This window comes from Odontesthes bonariensis, chromosome 7, assembly GCF_027942865.1.
Source record: "Odontesthes bonariensis isolate fOdoBon6 chromosome 7, fOdoBon6.hap1, whole genome shotgun sequence".
Lineage (NCBI taxonomy): Eukaryota > Metazoa > Chordata > Actinopteri > Atheriniformes > Atherinopsidae > Odontesthes > Odontesthes bonariensis.
This window is the reverse complement of record NC_134512.1, coordinates 2,501,836-2,516,605: the sequence shown is the minus strand read 5'-3', so window position 1 is coordinate 2,516,605 and position 14,770 is coordinate 2,501,836. Positions and strand designations below refer to the sequence as shown.

General features: G+C 43.6%; 1 protein-coding gene across 3 annotated transcripts in view; it reads right to left on the bottom strand.

Moving 5' to 3' along the window:
• The window catches only part of LOC142383629 (NT-3 growth factor receptor-like), a 98,849-nt gene extending 84,500 nt beyond the window's left edge, over nucleotides 1-14,349 (bottom strand). For all 3 annotated transcript variants that reach the window (XM_075469245.1, XM_075469243.1, XM_075469244.1), the window contains exons 1-4: nucleotides 14,306-14,349; nucleotides 12,703-12,774; nucleotides 9,852-9,923; nucleotides 8,308-8,462 (exon numbers count right to left, since the gene is read on the bottom strand). In XM_075469245.1, coding sequence (XP_075325360.1) covers nucleotides 8,308-8,462; nucleotides 9,852-9,923; nucleotides 12,703-12,774; nucleotides 14,306-14,334 — 328 coding nt within the window. In that variant the 5' untranslated portion in view covers nucleotides 14,335-14,349. The remainder of the gene's footprint in view (nucleotides 1-8,307; nucleotides 8,463-9,851; nucleotides 9,924-12,702; nucleotides 12,775-14,305) is intronic.
• Nucleotides 14,350-14,770: the final 421 nt, after the last annotated feature.

The following is a 14,770-nucleotide window of genomic DNA, read 5'->3' as shown; positions in this document are numbered from 1 at the left end:
ATCGTTCTGGAAAGGTAAGCCAAAAAAATGTTGTAGAGTTTTCTGTGCTTGGCAGTGTGCACAGCTTTTTGATAAATACAAGTAAAAACCACTGCCATCTTGTGAATTTGTTCAAATTCTTAACTGTGAATTTCATCCATGATGAAGAGCACATTAGACTGTCATGAGGATACCAACAACCTGCTGTACTCAACAACTTAAACGCGAATAAGGTCATCTTATTAGACAGCAACTGAAGTCGTTATCTTTAGCTATATAGTTACTCTAGATGGTATTTCCTTGGCTTCTCGTACTACAGTATGGAACCTGGGAGTTACTTTTGACCAGAACTTATCATTTGACTCGCATATAAAACAGGTTTCTAGGACTGCCTTCTTTCATCTTCGTAATATTGTTAAAATCAGGAACATCTTGTCTCAGAGTGATGCAGAAAAACTGCTCCATGCATTTGTTACTTCAGGATTGGACTGCTGTAATTCTTTATTATTGGGCTGTCCCACATATTCTCTGAAAAGCCTCCAGCTGATCCAAAATGCTGCAGCCAGAAAAGTAGAATGGGAGGCAGAGCCTTCAGTTATCAGGCCCCTCTCTGTGGAACCAGCTGCCAGTTTGGCTTCAGGAAGCAGACACCCTCTCTGCCTTTAAGACCAGGTTTAAAACTTTCCTTTCTGATAAAGCTTATAGTTAGGGATGGCTCAGGTGATCCTGAAACATCCCATAGTTAAGCTGCTATAGGCCCAGACTGCTGGGGGGCCTCATCTGTCACAGCTTTCCTCACTTTACTTTCTTTTTCCCCCGTTTAATTTCTCAAATGACAATGTACATGTGACATTTTTGTGGTCATTAACTCGTGTTTCCCTGTTCCAACAGGTATCCTTTGAATGCTGTCCTCTCAAACCCCAGCTGGTGGAGGCGGATGGCCACCCTTCCTGGTTCTGGTTCTGCCAGAGGTTTCTTCCTGTTCAAAGGGAGTCGTTTCTCTCCACAGTCGCCTCAGGCACGCTCAGGACGGGAGATTGGACTGAAGACAAGTTTCAGTGCAATCTGTTGGTTTCCTTAGCTAGGATCATGTTTTTGAATTGGCTCTGTATGAATTAATTGGATTAATTCAAATAATTAGATTCAATTGGATTATGATGGAGGAGCAGCAGCTCTCTGTGGTCTCCGCTGGAGACGCCGGACACATCGGGGGAAGCGAGCCGGCGCACTTGTCAGATTGTGGCAGCGTGGGTTTCGCACTGCGCTCCCGTCTATTCACCTGGCCAACGTCCGCTCTCTGGCGAACAAGGTGGACGAACTGCAGCTCCTCAATACAACCAACACGGACTTCAACAGATCTGCTGCCTTGTGCTTCACCGAAACCTGGCTCGGTGAGCACATCCCGGACACTGCTCTCTACCTGCCTGGATTTCACCTGCACCGAGCGGACCGGATAACGGAGCTTACGGGGAAAAAGAGGGGAGGCGGAATCTGCTTTTACATTAACGAAGGTTGGTGTACTGATGTCACGGTCCTAAACAAATCATGCGGTCCTCAACTAGAAACACTCTTCATCAACTGTAAACCGTTCTATTCGCCGCGGGAGTTTTCCTCGTTTGTTCTGGTCGGAGTCTACATCCCTCCTCAGGCCTGTGTTACTGAGGCGTTACAACACCTGGCCGACCAGATTAATAACGTGGAGAAAAAACACCCGGACTCTCTGCTCATTGTTTTGGGGGACTTTAACAGAGCAAACCTCAGCCACGAACTGCCAAAATATAAACAGCATATTAAGTGTCCCACCAGGGACACAAACACTCTGGACCACTGTTACACTGTTTTTAAGAACTCATATAACTCTGTCCCCCGTGCAGCCCTGGGACTCTCTGACCACTGCATGGTTCATCTTATCCCGACCTACAGGCAGAAGCTGAAATCTGCTAAGCCTGTGGTCAAGACGGTGAGGAGATGGACCAACAACGCCAAAGTGGAATTACAAGCCTGCTTTGACTGCACTGATTGGAGTGTTTTTGAGACTGCAGCCTCAGACCTGCATGAACTGACTGATACCGTGACATCTTACATCAACTTTTGTGAGGACATGTGTGTGCCCACCAAAACCTTCCGCACATACAGCAACAACAAACCCTGGTTCACTGCAAAACTCAGGCAACTTCGTCAGGCCAAGGAGGAGGCCTACAGAAGTGGGGACAGAGTCCTGTACAACCAGGCCAGAAACACGCTGACAATGGAGGTGAAAGCAGCCAAGAGGAGCTACGCTGAAAAGATTAAAAACAGCCTTTCAGCCAACGATCCAGCGTCAGTGTGGAGAGGCCTGCAGTCCATCACCAACTACAGGAGACCATCCCCAAACACTGCAGCGAATCATCAACTGGCTGACGAGCTGAATGTGTTCTACTGCAGGTTTGACACATTCACACCTCTCCACCCCCCCCCCCCACCCCCCCATTGACATCACCTGCCACTCTGCCACCTCTCCCCTCTGACCCCCCACCAGCACTCACGATCTGTGAAGAGGATGTTCTGTCAGTCTTTCACAGACAAAAGATCAGGAAGGCACCCGGCCCAGACGGTGTGTCACCTCCCTGCCTGAAGGTCTGCGCTGACCAACTGGCCCCCATCTTCACCCGGATCTTCAACAGATCCCTGGAGCTGTGCGAAGTCCCCTCATGCTTCAAACTCTCCACAATAATCCCGGTCCCCAAGAAACCCACCATCACAGGACTGAACGACTACAGGCCTGTTGCCCTCACATCTGTAGTCATGAAGTCCTTCGAGAGACTGGTGTTGGGGTACCTGAAGGACATTACAGACCCCCTGCTGGACCCCCTGCAGTTCGCCTACCGAGCGAACAGGTCAGCGGATGATGCCGTTAACATGGGACTGCACTACATCCTGCAACACCTCGACTCTGCAGGGACGTACGCCAGGATCCTGTTTGTCGACTTCAGTTCGGCGTTCAACACCATCGTCCCAGCCATCCTCCGCAACAAACTCACCCAGCTCACTGTGCCCTCCTCCACCTGTCAGTGGATTACAAACTTCCTGACTGACAGGAAGCAGCAGGTGAGGCTGAGGAGCATCACATCCAGCACCCGGACCATCAGCACAGGTGCCCCCCAGGGGTGTGTACTCTCCCCACTGCTCTTCTCCCTTTACACCAACGACTGCACCTCAAGAGACCCGTCTGTTAAACTCCTGAAGTTTGCAGATGACACAACAGTCATCGGCCTCATCCGGGACGGTGACGAGTCTGCATACAGACGGGAGGTTGAACGGCTGGTCTGCTGGTGACAGTGGACTTTAGGAGAAGCCCCCCCACTCTGCCACCCATCACCATCACCAACAACGCAGTGTCTGCTGTGGAATCCTTCAGGTTTCTGGGCCCCACAATCTCTCAGGACCTGAAGTGGGAGACCAACACAGTCACTACCATCAAAAAGGCCCAGCAGAGGTTGTACTTCCTGCGGCAGCTCAGGAAGCTCAACCTACCTAAGGAGCTGCTGATCCAGTTTTACACCGCCATTGTTCAGTCTGTTCTCTGTTCATCCATCACCGTTTGGTTCGGATCAACCACCAAACAGGAAAAAAACAGACTGCAACGGACAATAAGGTCTGCAGAGAAGATTATTGGTGTCAGCCTGCCCTCCATCCAGGATCTGTACCTGTCCAGAGTCAGGAAACGGGCAGGTTACATCTCTGCAGACCCATCACACCCTGGACACAAACTGTTTAAACTCCTCCCTTCTGCAAGGCGCTACAGAACTCTGTACGCCAAAACAACAAGACACAGGAACAGTTTCTTCCCTCAGGCTGTCTCTGTGTTAAACAGCTAAAACCGGACTTCAGTGTTTCATCCTTGCACCATGCACCAATTTGCACTTCTGATCTAATCTTGTTCTATGTCTATTTTTTTGTCTATTTTTTTGTAATTGTTGCACTAAAGAGAGTGAGGTGTAACCGGAGTCAAATTCCTCGTGTGTGTCCACATACCTGGCAATAAAAAGCGATTCTGATTCTGATTCTGATTCTGATTCTGATTACAATGAATTGGATTCAATTGGACTGTATTTTGAAGTGCCTTGAGATGACATTTGTTGTTATTTGGTGCTCAATAAATAAACTGAATTGAATTAATGTTTGCTCCTCAATAATGTATTTTCTTATTCACTCCAAGCGCCTGCTACCCATTAATCTTTTCAAATGACTCAACTGTGCATTGTTTTGTGTCCTATGCAGGCAGAGCAGCATCATTTTAAATATTAGTATGATCAATTTTAAAACATCTAACTGAACCATATTTGAGACTTTTCTTGCCAAGATTGAACTGTAAAGAACAATAAAGATATGTAACAATAACTATGGGCCAACTGTGGCTGAGGATACAATGCAGTCATCTATCAATCAGAACACCGGTGGTTTGTCCACGTCATGAAATCTTTTGGCAAAACGCTGAACCATTTTGAACCATCTGAAGACGGGCGATGGAGGACACACTAACCTCCACATAGAGCGCGTTACGGTAGTCCAGCCGAGTAGTAACAAAGGCGTGGATTACTGTCTGCCCCGGAACGATTGGTTTATTTTGGCCAGCTGCTTCAACTGGAAAAAGCTCAATTTAACAACTGACCTGATCTGGTTGTCGAGATTAAGATCAGAGTCCACTTTAAACCCCAAGGTAGTGCCGGTGGGTTTAACCACTGGGGCCAGGGGGGTGCCACCAAAAACCATCACCTGTCTTTTTATCATTAAAAAAAAAAAAAAAAAAGGAATATGCGCATTAGTCCGCAAATATATCCAAATGTTTCAGGCACGCACGCACGCCAATCAGGCTGAATTGATTTGAGAATCATCCCCGGTCTGCTGAATGACAGCCAGTGTAACGCGGCTCTGGTTTAACCTTATTTTGTTTAAAATAAGCCAGTATAGACATGGCAACGTGTGAAATTGCCATTTAGATAGAGTTGAATGTAACGAATGGGTTATAAACGTGACGTTTTGGGGTAGCCTGTAACTTTCGTTTAGACTGATTTAACTTGACACTCGCCAGATGAATGGGCTCCGCCTTGTTCCCCGAACATTCTCAGAAAGTTCAGCGGACATACACGCGATAAATAAAAGTACCCTTAACATGATTCCCTTGGTCACGTGAAAAATGGTTGATGAAATGTGCAGTTTATGAGCTCTAAATGAATAAAATAGCGTGAGTTTTATTGTGGTAGGATTCTGAAAGCCATAACTCCACTCAGTCCATATCCATATCCAGGCAAAGTGGTAAATAATCCTTTTGGTTTATCCGCAATAAATGAGAGACTGGGAAAGTAGAGGTGGGTGTGGGTGGGTTGCTACGTGGGGGGGGGGGCATTCAGAGAATTTTGTCCCGGGCCCAGCCAAACCTGTCAGCGGCCCTGAGTGGGTTAATGATGCGACAGCGACGAGCAGTAACAGCGTCACATTTAACTGTGTTACAGTCAAGAGAAACCTCAAATAAAACAGGCATGTGGTCAGAAAACACTGCGTCACAAATCTCAAGGTTAAAAACAGGCAATCATGTGATAAAATGAGATCAAGTGTGTCTCCATGTTCTTGTGTGGGTCCAGACACAGACTGCCCAAGATTAAAAGAGTCAGAGGTCCAGCAAGTCCTTAACCATTGGCTTATCAGGACAACACACGTGAACAATAAAATCGCTGACATTAACCACTTAACGCCTGAATTTATATAGCTGTATATAAAAAAAATGTTTTGTGAGTGTTTTAGCCTTTAAAGGCGGGGTAGGAGATCTTTTTCTGGAACATTTTTTTACATATTGCTTCAAATACTCTTCACACCCCCATTGCAACCAATTAATTAAAAGTTTTGACACAAATATGAATTTTTTTAGTGGCCTCTAGAACGTACAATCTAGGAAAAACAGTATCCAATCATTGTGAACGGACCGTTCACAATGATTGGATTCTGATGCGTCTATCAAACTGCAATCTGCTCCTCTCTCCCCCTCCTTCCCCCTGTGCGTGTACCCTGCTCCGTGAACAAATTACGCGTCCAGAAGCTTGGCAGGAAGCTAAACTAGAGCAGGCTTGGCTAGCACCTAGCATTATTAAATGTATAGTTAGCATATACTAAATACTAAATACGGCAACGATCGATGCTTGCTGTCAGAACAGCGCTCGTGCACCGTCGTGCTCGTGCGCGTTCATGTACTCTAGAGGCGTGCCTTCGGGGGGAAAGTGAAGAAAAGGGTTGGGACTTTTTACCTGTGTTTTTTCAAAATGCAGCTTCGCTGGACTCAAAATCCAGGATCTCCTACCCTACCTTTAAGTAGATGGTAAATAATGCTTAGATTATTAATTTCACTTTTGCACAAAAAATAAATAGAATTTTTGGTATGTTGCAAATTTGCGACAACAGGCATCCTGATCAATGGTTACTCCGGCTACAATTTGTAGCATATATGCGACAATAGGCGTTAAGGGGATAAGGACATGGTCAATATTTAGGCATGATTTCAGCCAGGAAATCAGAGAAGTAATTTAAAAAGGCCTTATTGTATTTGGGAGGCCGATAGACCACAGCACACAGCACCATGTGGGAGCGACCAAGCTCAAATAAACTCCACTCAAAGCTGGTGATAGCTGTTGACATTTAAAACGTCCGCGGGGAGCTGAAGTAGCAGCAATCGTGGGGGATAAGAGTTCTGTGAAAGCACTGGACTCACCAACACTCAATCCCGTCTCAGTCACACAGAGAAAATCCAATCCTCGGGATGTGAAGAAATCCTTTAAGATAAAAGTTTTGTTCGCTAGCCATCTAGCATCTACCAATCCTGGCAGAAATCGGCGGGTCCACGACGTCAGATGTCCGGGGAGCCCGACACACAGGCCGCAGATTGCGGTGATTCACTCCGAGCCTGCAGGGACGAGGAGAGTAGCGACCATGGGACAGAAACACCTGGTCCAGACCGACAACAGGTATGATACAGGCGTCCGTAGGGAGGTGGAGCCGGGACGAGCGCCGGGAGATAGAGAGGCAAGGCAAGGCCGAAGAAAAGTGTGCCAGACAGGCCTTCAGCCTCACCAGCTGACCGCTGGTCTACCCCGAATCAGCACGTCCGAGTCTCAGTCAGAGATGGGTGGATAGCCCACTCCGGGTTGGAAGTGAGCCACTGTCTCGCATGGAGGAGTTTAAGTATCTTAAAGTCTTGTTTACAAGTGAAGGTAGAATGGAGTGGGAGATTGAGAGGCTCACTGGGCGGTGATGTAGATCCTGTACTGGTCTGTTTTGAGAGCTGAGCAGAAAGGAGACGCTGTCGATATACCAGTCGATGTACAGTATATTCCATCCCTCACCTATGGTCAGGAATTCTGGGTAGTGACCGAAAGAGTGAGACTGTAAATGCAAGCAGCTAAAATGAGGTTCCACCAAAGGATGTCTGGACTCGCCCATAAGGAGGGGCTCAGAGTCGAGTCGCTACTCCTCTGCATCAAAAGGAGTTACTTGAATTAAGGCATCTGATGAGGATATTTTCTCGTGCCTCCACGGCGCAGGTGTTTTGGACATGGTCCGGGGGAAGGAGGCCTCGGAGTAGACACAGGACTTGCTGTAGAGATCATTTCTTTTGGCTGGCTGGGGAATGCCTCTGTATGTGTCCCTCTAGAAGAGCTGGAGGAGGTAGCGGGGAGAGGGAGGTCTGGGGATCTTTCTTCAGACTGTTGCCCCCACAACTTAATCCATCGGTGGTGCGGTGGTTAGCACCGTCGCCTCACAGCGAGAGGGTTCCAGGTTCAACTCCCGGCTGGGGCCTTTCTGTGTGGAGTTTGCATGTTCTCCCCGTGTATGCATGGATTCTCTCTGGGTAATTCCTCCCATTGTCCAAAAACATGCATGTTAGGTTAATTGGTGTCTCTAAAATTGTCCTTAGGAGTGAGTGTGGTTGTTTGTCTCTGCTTCCCTGTGATGGACTGGCGGCCTGTCCAGGGTGTACCCCACCTATCGCCCGATGACCGCTGGGATAGGCTCCAGTGCGACCCGACCGATGGATTCAGCGGGTATAGAAAATGGATGGATGGATCGATAGTAAGTCAGAATTTGTCGATAAAGTTATTACTTACATAATAGTATAATTTATAACATTCTATCAAAATAATTCTTGTTTAAAGGTACTGAATGTATGTATGTTTAAAGGTGCTCGATGTATGAACTTTAAAATATAAAGCTTGAGATTATCTTCCATCAATAAACAAGACATAATAAGTCCTCAACACCACATTATCTCATATCTGAGTAACATTTTATACTTTTTATTACCACAACTGCTGATGTTCATATCCTGCAGTTGTATATTTATGCCATCGCTGGCACAGTATAACTGTTGGCTGCTAAGTCCTGCCTCTCCTCTCTGTTGCCATAGCTGCAGCCAGCGAATCTCACAGCCACAGGCGAAAATCACTTCCTCTAAATGGCTGTAAAAAAGAGAACATTAACATAATCAGTAACAACATATAAACCAAACTGAGATCAAATGAAGCAGACTTAAGCAATTTGGTATATTACTATCGTCTTCTCATTTTTGATCTTAATCATTTGTTGTTTTTTTGTTTGTTGTATCTTATCCTGTTGTGTGTCTCGTTTGTCTCTATGTGGCCCTGTGATGTACTGGCGACCTGTCCAGGGTGTACCCTGACTCTCGTCCAATGACAGCTTGCAGTGGAGTCAAATGATGACCTGTTACTCCTCTGGCAACAGGATACAGTATAAAGTATAACTGCTGTATGATAAATGTAAACTGATTTGAAAAAAAAATCTTTATCAAATTAATTTAGACAATCTTGGTGATTAGTAATGAAATAGCTTAATGCAGAGATTTGCATACATCTGCTCAAATGGCAGTGGCAGCCAATGTTCTAGTTCTCCATACCATCCATCCATTTTCTATACCCGCCTCATCCAATTTAGGGTCGCAGAAGGCTGGAGCCTATCCCAGCTGTCATTTGGTGAGAGGGATACAACCTGGACAGGTCGCCAGTCCATCACAGGGCTGCACAGAGACAAACAAGACTAACGTGCATGCTCACACTCACTCCTAGGGTCAATTTAGAGTCACCAATGAACGATGCATGTCAGGGGGATGGTGGGAGGGAGCTGGAGTACCCCGAGAGAACCAACACATACATGGGATACTACAGAAAAGGCCCCAGCTGGGATTTGAACAAGGATCGGTGCAATCTGGAGCAATCTGTTGGTTTCCTCAGCTAGGAAATTGTTTTTGAATCGGCTCTATGTGTATGAATTGGACTAATTTTGAATTTAATTAATTGGATTTCATTGGATTATGATTACAATTAACTGAACTCCATTTGGCTTGAATTGGACTGTATTCTTGAAATGCCTTGAGATGACATTTGTTGTAATTTGGCGCGATACAAATGAACTGAATTGAATTGAAAATTCGGAGGCCCACATAAAAATGAGAAATGAACTTCAACTTGTTAATTTATCACATGGCAACTATAAGACAATTCCTAATTTTTTCCACATTTATTTATTAATTTCCAAGCAAATCCAAGTATCCCTTATTTTGTAATGTTGATCATACATTTTATCCAACACGTTCACAAAACAGTTCCAGAGGGCAACACTTTGCTCATGTTTAATTTTGTTTCAGAAACGAAAAAGTGTAGCTTTCATTTGTAAAAATTCTATTCAGTGTTTAGTTTCTGTCATCGCCTGAGGCAGCCACACTAGATCACCAATGAATGACAAGAGCCTACTCTTGTAGCTACACAAATATACACAAATATACACAATGATAGTGCTGAAAGCAATGAAGTAGGAACAAATCATGGGCTTACAGTTCTAAGAGCTGAAGAGGTTCAAAGATCTGCCAGGATAATGTTGTCAACATGGGGTTCTTGGACAGGTTTCTGAGGGAGAGAATAACAGATTACAAAAAACAGCTGGAAATTGTCAGACATACTTTGTGCAGTGCAGAACTACAGGGAAAGATTCGATTAAAATATATTAGAATAATGTTTACATCTCTAGATTAAACATAACTGCTAACTTCAATTTACTCTGGCTTGACGAGTAGAAACTGAGTACTTTCACAAGGCTGCTTTTTTCTGTTTTTGTCTTTTTTTAAGAATACTACAACTGCAAAATAGTTTTGGCAAAATGAGAAAGCAATAAATAACAATATCTAATGTAAATCACAAATTAGACCTAAAACATGTTTTTTTATCAAGTTTCATTGAAAGTAAAACATGTATTTATTTTGAAATATACCAGGATTCGACAGCGAGCCTCCAGCGTGCAGCCATCCAAGTTCCATTTTTTTCCCTTTTGTCATACTGAGTCATCAGATTTCAAATTGGATGTATAATGGTTCTCCTTCTTGTGACAACATTTATACAACAAGTGGTAAATGTCAACTTCAGAGTAATTTAATCAATTCATTCATTTTCTTCTGCTTATCCAAGGTCAGATCACAGAGGCAACAGGTCCAGGAGGAAAACCCAGACATCCCTCTCCCCAATGACATTCCCCAGCTCCTCCTAAGAGATCCTGAGGCGTTTTTGGGACAGAAGGGATATACAGTTCCTTCAGCATGGTCTGAGTCTGCCCCAAGATCTCCTTCCATCTGGACATGCCTGAAAGCCTCCAAAAGGATGTGACCAGCAGGTCTCCTAATGAGATGCCAAAATAACTTCAGCTGACTGCTTTTGATGTGGAGGAGCAGCGGCTATTCTGCTTTTGATGTGGAGGAGCAGCGGCTATTCTCCACACACCCCCTGGATGCTCAAGCTCCCACTTTCACTCACTACCCAAATCTTGGGACCTCATGTGAGGGTTGGAACAAAGATGGACCAGGGAATCGAAAGCTTTGTCTTCTGGCTCAGCTCCTTTTTCACAACAATGGACCATCGCAGTGCACTCATCAATGTTAATGATACCCCAATCCATGTGTTCTCCTCTAATTCTTACTTGCCATCACTTGTGAACAAAGCTGAATAATGTGATTATCAGCAGTTCTGTCCAACGTCCTTCACCCTGAGATTCTGTAGCTCCAGGAGGAGAGGCATGTGCTCCAGGGGTCTGTGGGCAAGACACTTAACCTCAAATCCATTTACCTATTAGAGCCCTCTCTGGGGCTCGAAAGACCTCTTTTTTTTAGCTGAGGGCCCCCACCATGGCACTCGGAAAAAGGTCTCTGTTCATTACACAGAAACTGTGTCGTTATGCATCCCTCGACTGTATAAATTCTCACCTAGTTGGGGTGATCACACTGACTGGCAGCCCTCTGTCCTTCATGCCTATGGTCGCCTCCCCCGCTGTCTGATACAGGATACGCGTCCCATCCTCATAAAACACAAACATAGTTTGACCGGGAACGGGGTCCGAAAGCGGATATTTCTCTGCTTTAACACTCGCTTCGCCTCAGCATATTCCTTCCTCTTCTGCAGAACTGCTGGGGGGTAATCTTGGTGAAAGTATATTATCTTCCCGTTCAGAAAAATCTTCTTCTTCCCCAAGCCTTGCGCAGAATCTCTTCTTTAGTCCTGTAGCGGAGGAATTTGACTATTATTGACCGCGGCTTGTCTTCCCCATCTCCGGCGGGTCTTGGCACCAGCGTGCGGTGCGCTCTCTCGATATCAAGCTCCATGGTCTGGGGGATCTCCAGCATGTCCCGGAATAATTTTTCCACAAACTGCAACATAGAAGACCCCTCGGCTCCTTCGGGAAACATTGTATATCCTTAAATTCTCCCGTTGGGATCTCCCTTCATGGTCGAGTAGCTTGTTTTCTTGCTGATACATGGCTTTTATCATCTTGTTCATTACGTGCTCCATGTTTTGAACACGGTCTTCAACCTTTTCAATTCGCACCTTAGCCTCCGCTTTTTTCTGGTTAACGTTGGGGATTTCTGATTTAATATCGTTTAGTTGTTCTTTTGTGTCTTTTCGGAAGTCCCGAATTTCCTCCAAAACTTTGGCTAAACTTGCGGCGGCATTTGGGTGAGAGTAGCATTAGCTCCGCCATCTTGTGCCTGTGTAGGTGAGCTGTTCTCCGGATTTTCGTCCTTTGCAGGCTCTGCAGCGGTGCTTTCTTTGTTTGTACGCGTCTTCCCCATTCTTGCCGAGTATTATCTGAAAATCTGGTATTTGACGGTCTAACGGGGCAAAATAACTATTTTTCGCGAGGAAGCTGTCACTTTATGCTGCCATTCAGGATGATGACGTCACCGGAACCCCTTCTTTCATTTTTCATGTTCATTTTGACATAGGTTGATACAAACACCAACTGTTGTTTAAAATAGCATTTTCTGGGAAAACTAGACAAACTCTATAATCTGTTATTTTGATGTATCCCTGCAATGTTAGAACAACTGCACTGGCACTGAACTGGCACAACAGGTGTTTACATACTGTCGGGAATGTTAGCACATGCTATTGTTCCACAGTGCATTTTTTATTACGAAACACCTTTTTCATTAGAAACTTTTTTTAAACCTGCTGCTTGCATAAAATCTACATATATCCATAAAAAAACAACATGAAATAAAATTTCTGTGATTGATATGTTTTATTTGACTATTTTCAGTCATATCTAAGGTTAAATAATTGGTCAATTATTGCAATAGTTTCATTTAAATTTTCTACATAATTTTAACCATTTTCTTTCAAATAAACATGAAGAACTTACATGTAGCGCAGTTGGGGATTCTTGGAAAATACACGAGCCTGGATGGTACGAAGGTTGCTCCGTATAATAGTCCTATCACAAACATATACACATATGCACATGCCCATACATACAGTGAGAAAAAGAGAAAAAAAAACAGGAACATTAGCAACATCTTTGCTGTCTACAATAAAGATACAATGACAGACAAAAATTTATGATGATGCACTGTGGAGTAGATAGTGATGTAAACAGCATAAATGTGCTTCATCCATTTTCAAAGCAACATACAAAAAAAATGGGGATAAATGCTGGAGAAGTAGTACAAATAAATATCCCATGAAAGTCGGATTCTGTGAGACATCCTCTGACAGAAGGCAACAAGTTGCCTGGGCCTGCCACGAATGACCAGATGCTTTACAGGTCTGAATGACAAAAACATTATTTAGAGTTCTAGAGTTGGCGCATCTCGTTACAAGAAGGCATTCTCTTTAGCTCCCTAAAGGAAAAAGTCAGACCTCACAATCGCTTGGCGCTAATTTGCACGGTCTACACAGCACGCAGTGATACGAAGAGAGAGAAAATAGAGCCAAGCAATTGTGAGGTCTGACTTTTTCTGGATGAACGATTTTGTGATGCAAATGTATTACTCTTTTGAACGCATATTGTTTTGAGAAGCAAAACGCTTTATTTTTGTGACCCCAGCCAACTAGCCGGACTACCTTCGTCAACGCCAAAACGAGGCTGGAACTCTGCTCACAGGACACAGCAGGGGGTAAGAAGATGTTCATAAATGATGTTGCTAATATGGGATGTCATACAGCTTCATGTCAAAAGAGGCGAACTATCCCTTTAAGTTGTAACTAGATTAATTAAGACATACTAGAATCAATATGCAAATTGCTTCTCACAAAGTGACCCAAAGTGTTGCTGTTGGTAATTCAGTCATAAAGTTTTTAAAAAACAAAAACACTGAATGGCTTGCTGTAGATCACGTTGTTGTTAAATTTGACAGGCGAGTTCAGGCTTTCAGTGCCACCATGATGGATTTAGAAGATTTACATATTGTGAAAAATGGTCATATTTGTTGGTTTTGATGCTGTTGGCACCAAATTTAGAAGAAAGCTGTTTAGGTCTGAGGTATACAACTCTTCTCTACATGATGAACATCAGTCCAGATACATCAATACCCATCAAACAAAATGTATTTGCAAGGAAACCAGAAATTACCAACAATTCAAACTTTCTTAAAACTTCTCAGAATAAACTCAACTGAAACATCATCCTCCTTGTCGTCATGTCCTGTATATATGTGATGATTTTGTTCTGTCAACCCTGTAAAATGCTGGTTTTAAATTTTAGTGAAGTGGGTCTTCTAAACTGTTTAGTATAAAAGTGATAGAATCAACAAATTACAGTTTGTATTATTTTTTATTATCATTGTAAAGATCACTGTGTTTATTATTATCATGCTGTACTTCTACAAGTGTATTCCAGGTATTAGTCTGATATGGAGAAATTGATGAAAAACTCCTGCCAGTCAGGCATTTTCATGGTGAAATGCTATAGAAACATCACAACTTGCATGAACAAACAGATGCACAAACACAAACACCTTACTTACAGCCTCTGTAAGCCAGGGTAAAGATCCATAACGACATCCGACAAGGTTTGCTGGCCAGTCCAGTTTTCAATGTGTCTGAAAACAAGGATAATCAATTGATCAGACAATCATTTCTAATTATCATATTTTTGTAACTTAATTGATCAAATGTTTCAATAAAAATATTAATAAAAAATAATAAAAAAAAAAAAAAGTATAAACAACATTTTCAATATCCTTGAAAATGTCATCAAATGTGTTGTCCAAAACTATGTATGTACTATGTAACTATGTTGTGCCCTGTCAGCTCTAAAAACCACAGTGACATTCATTCTGGAGTAGACAGCTCGTACCAGTCAATTCCACCAGGAATTTTCATGGAACATAACCCATAACACTATGGAAATAAGTATGGTTATTTACCAGATTATTATTTTATTTTTTTAAATGTCCACATTTTTCAGTAACTTTACTGTGTTTTTTAGA